The sequence below is a fragment of the Camellia sinensis genome, chromosome 7, assembly GCF_055761805.1.
Source record: "Camellia sinensis isolate YWXY chromosome 7, ASM5576180v1, whole genome shotgun sequence".
Lineage (NCBI taxonomy): Eukaryota > Viridiplantae > Streptophyta > Magnoliopsida > Ericales > Theaceae > Camellia > Camellia sinensis.
In genome coordinates, this window is record NC_138967.1 from 8,157,211 (window position 1) to 8,168,339 (window position 11,129).

General features: G+C 28.7%; 1 protein-coding gene across 1 annotated transcript; it reads right to left on the minus strand.

The window, feature by feature from the left end:
- Positions 1-455: 455 nt before the first annotated feature.
- RALFL33 (ralf-like 33) lies at positions 456-815 on the minus strand. The gene has a single exon (XM_082880417.1). It carries the CDS (start codon positions 813-815, stop codon positions 456-458), a length of 360 nt encoding a protein of 119 aa, XP_082736543.1.
- Between the last annotated feature and the right edge of the window lie 10,314 nt (positions 816-11,129).

Below are 11,129 nucleotides of genomic sequence, written 5' to 3' on the forward strand. Positions count from 1 at the left end.
CACCGTTTACATACAGTGCCATCAAAACCATGCACATACCCACAATGCCACGGAGCTCGAATATAAATTTGTCAAATTGGTCCAAGTTTTGACTTGCTGATTGTTCAATCAATCATCTAGATAATTACTTAGTCAATCGACTAGCAATAAGGTAACAGTGATAATTGATAAAGATAATATTTGCGGTAGATAAGTGTTGTACTAATTGTTTGCGGTAGACAAGTATTGAACTGATCATTTGGACAGTCAATCGACATGCACAAATTTAGACAATTCAAATAAAATTAAATTCGAGGTATCAAACAATTAAGTGTACATATATATGTAAAATTAAACTCTATAAATAATAAACCCATATATATATATATGTAAAAATTAATTCTACAAATAATATTTATATTGTTATTATTATTAATATTTAAATAAAATATTATAATTTATTTAGAAAATATTAATTAACGCCTGCAGCGGGTGATTCTACTGCAGCCACGAGAGTAAGGATTGGCCTGAGCTCCGGGTCGGCAATTGTAGTACGACGCCCCGCGTCTCGAGCATGGCACTGTGTTCCTCCTCAGCGCTCCGTAGCTTATGTACCTCGTCGTCGCTAAAATACGCCTGTTGATCTCCGAATCCATCTCGAACTCCTCGTCGCCCATCATCATGCACTCCGCTATCGATCCGCCGCACTCCGCCGTAGACGCCGTCGGAAACCACCCGGCCTGCTGCTGGTGGCCGCCGCGTCCGGCAGCCGATGGCGAGAGCAATATCGTCAGTATTGCACAGACTACGAGAATATCAGTTGACTTCTTCGCCATTTTTGCTTCTCTCGCGCTCTCTCTCTCTCTCTCACTCTGGGCGTTGATGGCGGTGGGCAGTTTGTTGAACTATTTGTGTATGAAGAAGCTTCACTTTATATATAGATTTTTTGAAAAAATGTAAACTATATATATTTTTTTTATAAATTTATTGAAGGGTTAATTACACTTTTGAGTATTTTGAATTATTTGATCCATATAATTTAAGTCCTTATTTGCGAAATTGATTGTTTTAATTAGTTATTTATGGTTTGTTTGATAATTATTTCATTTTCAGTTTTCAGCTTATATTTATAAAAATTTAAAAAATTGTCATAAAAACTTGTTTGATAATTTTTTTAATTTATAAATGGTTGTCTCAGTTTGTAAATTTGAGGAAAAAATATAAACTCAAAAAATGAGTTTACGTTGGTTTTTAAATAGAAATTTTAAAAATAACAAAAAAAAAATCAATTATTTTTTTTTTCAAATAATTTTTTTCTAATTAATTTTTTTTTAAATTATAATTTGTATGATCCAATTGTCATAAATAATAAAAAATATATATAAATATTTTAGACCTGAATAAATATATTTTTTAGTTTATGTTTTTAAATATTTTGTTCAAACCAAACGCTTTTGTAGTCAGGGGCGGAGGTAGCATGTGACCAGGGGTCACGTGCCCCTCCTGGATTTTGGGAATTTTTTTTTTTTTTTTGCAAACATAAAAAAAAAATTAATAAAAAATTACAAAAATATTATTAGAATGAAATGTCAATGACATTTTAAAAATTATGAAAACAATAATGATTGTTTTGATTGAAAATGATGAGACTATTATAAATAAACCATATTAACTATGAAATTTTTTGAATGTAACGACAATGTCATTATTAGTAATATGCAAGTATAAGTAATCTTACTATAAATATATGAAATTTATTAGATTGTTAGTTACATTTGACATGTGAGGTTCACTATTTATGCGTTTATTTACCATTAGTGGGTGATGTTACATACCAGTGATAACGTGGTATTACCATTATATTGAATTTTTAATCAAATTTTGTATCAAAAAATAATTTATCATTATATAATTTATTTTAAGGCTTATATCCATATTTTTTTTATATTGTCTATGATACACTAGTTACAAATAATATTTTTTTTCTTGATGTTTCCTGAAATCAATCGTAAAAAATTTACGTGAAATATTTTTGTAAAAATTATTATAATTAGTAAGTGCCTCCTCTAAATTAATTTTCTGACTCCGCCACTGTTTGTAGTTTATGTTTTTCTAAAAATAACCAAAAATCAGTTTATAAAATTTTTGTGAACATAAACCGAAAATGTAAATATTACCAAACAATACCTTAGTTTTTTTTTAGTTATTTTAACCTAATTAAAAAAAGTTGTTTTTGAAAAGTTGGCATTTTTTTAGTTGATTTGATAGTTGTGAAGGAAAAAATAATATGATTATAAGTTGAATGTAATATTTTGTTTTATTAACTATTTTAATCTATTTTGTCTTTTAATGAACTATTTTAACCCAACCCTTTTTCCAAACAACCCCTAAGTTTAGTTTTACTTTAATTTTTTTTAATCTAAATTGGAGGTTAAAATTAACAATTTTGGGATATTATCAATTTTTTAAAGTTTTAATTTGGTTCTTCTATTTAAATTACAGGATAAAATTAATAATTTAAAGACATTTGTTAATTTTCTAAAGCATACATGTAGACAAAGAAAATATTAAAAATTTGGAATGAATGACTAAATTAAAGCTAGATTTAAAGTGTAGGAACCAGATTGTTCAAATTTAAATTATAAGAATTAAAGTGAAATTTAAAGCAAATTACATGGATGAAAAGTGTAATTAATCCTTTATTCAAATATTGATTATTGAATTAAAATAAAAAATATTGATATAAATAAAATTAATTTGTTTGTACCTTCTTAATTTTTTAATTTTGTAATGGCTTTTTTATAATGGCTAAAATGATTTTTTTTTTTTTAGTGCAGAAAATAAAATTGCTATATGAGTTAGAATTTTTTAACAAAATGAATTTTTTTTTTATTTGAACTAATAATTTTTATTCAATAATTGATATTTGTTCGACTATATCTTTGCTTATATCTTTGATTAGATACTTTTTCGAACCATGATTTTTATTTTAATTTTTATTCAATAGTTAACAATTGAACTAAATGAAACTACCTGTTCCATAAAAATAATCAATAAATATCCTTATAATTCGAAAATGGGGTAGAGATTTTTAATTTTAGTGTGTGTTTTGCAAGATTCATGTACAAAATAAATTTAAACATATTTTTGAATAAAATTTTAAATATATATTTTGAATATAATGGGCTTAAAAATGATGAAAGAATGAAGAAAAAGAGAATGCTATTTGACGTTTAAAAAAAAAATGACTTTGCTTGTAATCTAAGAATGAATCCAAGTCATTCGTTCACTCATTTATTCATGGACACCATAAACAATTCTCCATTTTTGAGTAACAAACATCCAGACAATATGATGAGTTGTTGATTGAACTCTAGTGTAGTATATCATTGTTATTATTATTATTTATTATTTATTTTTTTTAAAGATGTGTTGAGTTGGATTTTTTTATTTTATTTTTTTTTTGGTGATCAAGTATTGGAATAAGTTTATGCGGATTGTAAATGTCATTTCGTTAGGGTTGAGCAGCGGATATATCGATCGATCCGTTTAAATTGAATCGATCCGTTGCATTTTAGACGGATGCGTGATGACGAGCGGATGGTTGCGGATTTGATTTTTCTAATCCGCCTAGTTTTAGACAGATGGCGGATTTGAGATTCCTTTGGCCACAACCGAACTGCCAAACCGCGAGTATTCTTAGTAATTTATAAGACTTTGTGTTTTCAATTTGTTTAGATATTCTATTTGTGTTTTCAATTAAAAAAGAGTTTAAATATTATGTTGAATATATTCTGTTAAAAAAGAGCTTTCAACTTAATATATTTTTTGAATTGAAAAAAAATAAATGTATTATTTATCTATATTTTTTTGTTTTTAAATCTAACTCTAAAAATAATGATTTTTGTTTTGAAAAACAGATATAGATGTAACAATACGGAGACATACAATCTCTACTACTGTTTTGTTCATGATTTTAGTGGTTTGAATTGTTTTTATATTTTAAAAAATAAAAATTGTAATACTTTATGTGGATGAGACATGTTGTGATTGTAATATGTGAATGAGGCATGCAGTGATTGTAATATTCTAAAGTTTCAAACTTTCTTTCTTTCGATAAGGCATCCAATGATTGTAATACTTTTTTAAGTCACGGACTGTAATACTTTTTTTTTTTTTTAAGAAGTGCACAAGTTGAATTATGTTAAAAATTTATACAATTTCAAACTATCAAATCGATTTACATCCATCCGCTAATCTGCCAATCCGCTCAATCCACATCTGTCGGATTAGCGGACGGATGCAGATTGATTTTCTCCAATCTGCCAATTTGCCGGACGGATGGTGAATTGAAAGTTCCGTGGCCGCAACCGATCCACGCCTACCCTTACATTTCATGACTCCACTTAAGAGATATATATATATATATATATATATATATAAAATAAGTTTAAATTTGATATGAAATTTCATGAAATTAAAATGTGCTTAGATTTTGTTTGTATATATAATAAATTGATCTTGAACGAGTTTTTTTTTTTTTTTTAATGAGTGAAACACTAATTAGCTCAACTTGATTTTCTAGTTTCTACATGTTTATTGAGCTAAATAGTAAGGTTTGGATTTTATTTTATCGAGTAGATAGTTTAGTTGATTAACTCGTCATAGGTCTCATTTTAATGATTTACTCCATTCATTTTCTAAGTCTATCACTGTGGATCATCCATGTAAAAAATCATATTTATTTAATAATTATATATACATGATATTATTATCATAGTGTTCAAAAAATTGGATGATTTATTTATAAAATCATACTTTTCATCCATTATTTTGAAAGGAAAATATAAACTGATATAGCTATAATTATCGAATTAATATGATTTTTTATGGACAATCTGCAGACAATGACTTCAAAAATAAATGTAATGGATCATTAGTGATTTTGTAATGGGTCCATATTTAGCTGAACTAGATGGTCTATATTTGGATTTTAGATTTGAATAGAGATTATGAAGAAAAAGAAAAAGCGAATGATATTATTTAAGGGGTTTGGATTCATTCAAGTTGGCTAATTTGAGAGAATGTTTGGGTTTGGTAAACCCATTTTGGGACTCGTTTCAAAGATCTGAATTGTTCACTTTTTATAACTCGCTGAGTATAATATTTATGCAAAAAATTAAGATGATAAGATACCGATAACTTATGTTTGAATCATATTTGTATTACAAAAAATGGATAATTTTTGAAATTATATTTGTCGACCATTTTTTTAAAACAAATATGATTTGAACATATAATTACCGATGTCCAATCATCTTCATTTTTTACATGAATATTCTACTTAACGAGTCTTAAAATATAAACAATTCGGATCACGAAATCGGTTCCAAAATAGGTATACAAAGTTATAATGCTCTCTCAAATTAAGAAGACAATGTGAGAGAATGCAAACCTATTAAAAAAATCAACAAGCACAAATAATTTAATTTATTTGATCACTCAAAAGGAAAGAGAGATGAGATTGGTATTTATTTGCAAGGGCTATCATGGGTCCAATTACAATCAAAGTCATACCATAGGGCCCAATCCACATAGTAGAATGGGCCCAATTAAATGAAGAACTCAAGCTAGGCCCAGTTTGGGCCCAATCTGTAGAGCCCAAATCGTACTGCATGCATGGGCTTCAATTTATTTGCTTATAGGAACACAAAGAAGATATTAGGAGGAACTACAGGGTTGCGAATCAGATAACCCTTTTTTTTAGTATCGTTCCTTGTTTGGTTTGGATTCAATAAAAGAAGAGAAATAGAAAGAACTGTAGGGTAGTGCATTAGGTCATTTTCTTTTTTCACTGTTGTTTATTTGAGACTGATGTTTGGATCGACAAATGAGACACTCTGTATGATGGTCACTTGTATAAATCTTTCAAATATTCTAGGGAAATTTAGCTATAAATCTCCTTTACCTTCCTTTCATTGTTAAAAGGACTAAGAAAAAAATTATATTTTCTAAACCCCCTCATAATTATAAAATTTTGCATAAAGGACAAAATTTATTATTTAAATATTTTATTAGACTATTATACTCTCAACTAAATTTTCTCACATTCTCCACTCTTTTTTCCTTCTCTCTTCCATTCCTAGGGTTTGGATTGGATTCGTTCGAAGCTCTCGTGATTTCAACCAAAACTGTGAATATACCTAAATCACTCTCAGTTGCAGAGAATTTTCTTTGAATGGCGCATAGGTTTCGCAGTGGAAGAGATCGTCGAAGATGATCAGAGAAAGCTTCGACGACGTCGACGTATCGCCTTCCAATTCTCATGAAGTTCATGTTCTTGCCGTTGATGATAGCCTCGTCGATCAAAAATTCGAATTGTGAAAGAGTATATAGACGAATTGCGCGACTGTTCAAAATTTTCATATTTGAACACAGTTCTTCAGATTTTTCATATATATATGTGTGTGTTTGTGTGTGTGTGTGTGAGGGAGAGATTTTTCATTTGGATAGTGTTGTTAAGTTCTTAAATTGATCTATTGATGAGTTGTTATTATGTTCTCTCAACTTTTTGTTGTAAAATTGTTTTTGATTTTGATAAATTTTTGTGTCGTGAGTGAGCAATATGGATTGTGTATATGTAATAGATAACAGAGAAGCCAAAGAGGTGATACGAAAGAGGCAAGTAACTGTGAAAAAACAGAAGAACAGTGGCTGTGAATGATCTAATTTCATTTGATAGAATCAGAGTAAAATTTTACTCTAGTTCTATTGCTCTGCTTTTTTCATTTGACAGAACCAGAGTAAAATTTTACTTTTAGCTTCAGAGTCTCACAGTTTACTTATTTTTTAGAGTAAAATTTTACTTTTAGTTTCAGAGTGTAAAATTTTACTCTTATTCAGAGTAAAATTTTACTTTTATACAGAGTAAAATTTTACTTTAGTTTCAGAGTATAAAATTTTACTTTTATACAGAGTAAAATTTTACTTTCATACAGAGTAAAATTTTACTCTAAAATACATAGTGAAGATGGCTTAATAGGAGAGTTGATAGATATGAGGGTAATATAGTAAAAGAAACAAGTTTTAAAATATTAAGGGGTTTTGAAAGTACTTATATAATTCTTGTCCTTTTAAAAGACAAATTAGATAGTGAGGGGTTATCACCAAATCCCCAAATATTCTATTTAGCTTATAACTTTCAATAATGCTACAGGCCCCAAATCAATGACCGAATGAATAACCAAACACCTAGCTAGGTTGCCACCTAAGAAGAGTGGATCCCACCGCTAAACAACTCTCATTTATTTCCCTCTCACGTGGTAGAAAGAAACTTTCGAGGTAAAAAAAAAAAAAGAACAAAAATTAAAAATTAAAAAAAAAAAAGAAGAGGAGAAAGAGCTGCCAAAACCCCTCAACTCATTTCAGTGCATTGAAAGTAGAATAATCATCACCGAAGAAAAGGAAAAATCATCACCGGTGGCAACCATCTTCCCCAACAGCTCCGACGACTCCCTCAACCATGCTTCCTCTTTTCTTTCTTCTTCTAGATCTAGAAAAAAACAGAGGGAGAGGACTACACTTGCCCCTTTGGCTTCACTCTCTCTCTCTGTCTATATATATATATATATGTATATATATTTATAAATCAAAACAAACAAATACATAAATAAGCAATATATGAAACAAAACATGAAATCATGGTTTAATTTTTGTGGAACTATTATGATTCTAATTCCTAAGCATGAAACAGAGCATAGAATAATGTGGGTTTCTTTACTTGGTTTGTCCAAGTTCTGGTGAGGAAATAGTTCCCCAAATATTGATCTTTGTTGATGTTGTTGTGATACTCAAATTATATACAATAAATTCATTTGTTCCATATATTTTATAGCATAAATGATGTTTATTTTGTTCAATCCCATAAACCATACTTACTTCTGAAAAATGTGTTTGAATAATGAAAGTTAAATACACAAAGAAGTGGGTTTAATTGAGAGAAGTTAGAGAGAGAATGAAATATTCTATTGGAGTTTGCTAGAGGTGGCTAGAATTGAAAAGCAGTATTGCATGTATGGATTCGAAATGGTTATTTTGAAAACTTGTTCTCTAATAGCAAGGTTGGGTGTGGTTTCTTCTAGATCTAGAAGAAGCAGAAGAAGAATGAAAGAAAGAAAGAAGAGGAAGACAAAGAAGGAAGGGGGTGGCGGCTTGCCAAAGCTGGTAGAGAGGTGGCCGGCTATGGAGGGGCGTGAGGAACAGATTGCCTCTGTGTTTTTTTTTTTTTTTTGTTCGAGAATTTTCCCCAAAACGACACGTTTTGGGCATTACAAAACCACTTTCCGAACTTGTGCATGGTGAGAGATGGTGAGTTGTTTAGCGTGGGACCCATTTTTTTAAGGTGGCAGTCCACGTAGATCTTTGGTCATTCATTCAGTCATTGTTTTGGTACCTGTAGCATTACTGTATAACTTTTGGGGCTTGTCTATAAATTAACTTAAAATTTATGGGTCTTATATATGATTTGTAAAATCTTGAGGGGCTATTGAGGTTGTCCAACAACATTCCCCATTAAGGGTTCGTTTTGGATGTGAGTTGACTTTTTGATTTTTTAGCTATTTTAACATGAGGCTAAAAAGTCTCGTTTGGTATAGGCTTTTTAATTTTTTTGATTTTTGTAAGAGAAAAAATAAAATAATTATGGTTTAGATGTGACATTTTGTCATATTAATTTTTTTAACTTATTTTATCTTTTTATGGTTAAAATAATCTTTTAATCTCAAAATTTTGTATGCCAAACGAGTGTTATGAAAGAGTTTATATTCAAAAAAATCTTAGCCGTTGGAATTTTCGTAACTTATTGCATATTTTAATTTTATATACTCAGCAATGGTGTTTGTGCTCGCATGAATACAAGGGGAGATTTATAGGGTGGTGAATTAGGAATTTTTTTTTTAATTTTTAATTTTTAAGCATTGTTTATTTGAAATTAAAAGTTGGTTTGGTAGATGAGTTATTTTTTTTCATCAAACGTGAGGTTTGGGTTTGAGTTTCATTCTTGCATGGTACAACTTGTCCTTTACTAATTTCTCATAAGAGCTTTGTATTAAAAAGACAATTTTGTCCACGAGCCTTTTGTTATAACTAAATCTGAAAAGGAAGGTTTTGGATGATCTTTTGTCCTCTAAATTTTCATCCAAATAATTTTTTGATCTCTCATATTTGTTCGTTACTTTCAACTTATTTTTTATTACTCATCTTTATGGAGTTTTAATCTCTTATATTTGTCTGTTATTTTTAACTTATTTCTCGTCACTCATCTTTCTATCCTTTTTTTGTTTTTTAGGCTATGGCTTGCACACCAATTCATACATCAAGTTGTTACCGAACTATCCAAATGTAAGTTAAATCTCCAACTGATAATCTTGACAAGTCATGATCATCATGGTTTGGGAATTATATCTATCTATCACCATCTCCAAATGGGTGGTCACAATGAGGTGAGTTTGGTTACTAAACTTTGGGTCACAAAGAAGCTTCATGATCCCCATAATAAGAGAGATCTTAATCTGGGGCTTTAATCTTTTTGGACTCTAGGTCTTGTGTCCCCACCCCATCTAGGCTTGTTTTAAGGTTGGTGGTAGTACGTAACCAATTGAATTATTTCATTTCTTTATGACTTATGACTATCATATAAGAGGTTATACATTCAAAATTTTAAGAGGCAAATCAATGGGTAAATAAGAACCAACTTCTTTCCAATTTAAGAAAAGTTGGATTAGTCGGCCTATGAGTTTTACGAGTCTTATTCTAATAATTCTAATTATTTATTATGTAGATCTCTCCTTATACATTATCTTTAAAAAAATCTAATTGATATGATAATATGCGCTTAAGTGAAAATGAAGTTTTTTTAAAATATATTTTAAAAATAAGGTGTTAGCAAGTTAGTAGGTTAGACTCTTGCTAATAGCCGTTTAATACACTTCACCATAAACTCAAAACTCTTTGTAGAAAATCAAGAAATACAATGACTTGAAGAAAAATTATTTAATACTCTTGGGATAAGTACATGTAAGGTGAATTATACTAATAGTTTCTATAATTTGGACTCGTGTCACTTCAGTCCCTCACTTTTCAATTGTGACGTATTTAACCTTAAATTTTAAATCTTATTTCAAATAAGGACAATTAAAGATACCATTGTCCAATTTCAAGGACAAAATCGTCAATTTGATAAAATATAAATTAATTTGATAAAACTAAAGGTCAATTTTTTTTTTGAATTTTTAAAAATAATTTCTACCCACCAAAGATAAAATTATGAAAAATTGATAAATCTTTTATTTATTTATTTTACCAAATTAATTTTTATTATGTATTTGGATGATTATCATGTAATGAGTGGTTGTTAGGTTTTTAATGTGTAATCAATATATTTAATATATGAAATGTTCTTAGTTTTGAATTTTTTAATTTAATGGATTAGTTTAATAATGATATCAAAATTGTCGTCATATTTGACTTTTGAAAAAATAGAAACTAATTTAATGAAAATAAAAACAACCATCCATTACATGATTATCATCCAAACACATAATAAAAATTAATTTGGTACAATAAATAAATAAATAAATAAATAAATAAATAAATATCTAAAACATTTATTAATTTTACATAATTTTATCTTTAGTGGGTAAAAATAATTAAAATTTTAAAAATATTTTTTTGACATTTATCTTTGTCAAATTAGTTTATATTTTATCAAATTGACGATTTTGCCTTTGAAATTGAGCAATGGTATCTTCAATTGTTCTTATTTGGAACAAGATTTAAAATTCACAATCAAATGTATCACAATTGAAAAGTTAGGAACCAAAGTGACATAAGATCCAAATTATAGGAATCGTTTGTGTAATTCGCCCTACATGTAACGCTGCAACTTAATTTTTATTGATTTAAACAGTGAGATCCATTATTTTAGGGCAAATTACATTAACAGTCCCTATAGTTTGGGACTCGTGTCACGTTGGTCCCTGACTTTTCAATTGTGACACATTTGACCTTGAATTTTGAATCTTGTTTCAAATAAGGACAATTGAAGATATCATTACTCAATTTTAAGGACAAAGTCATCAATTTGATAAAAT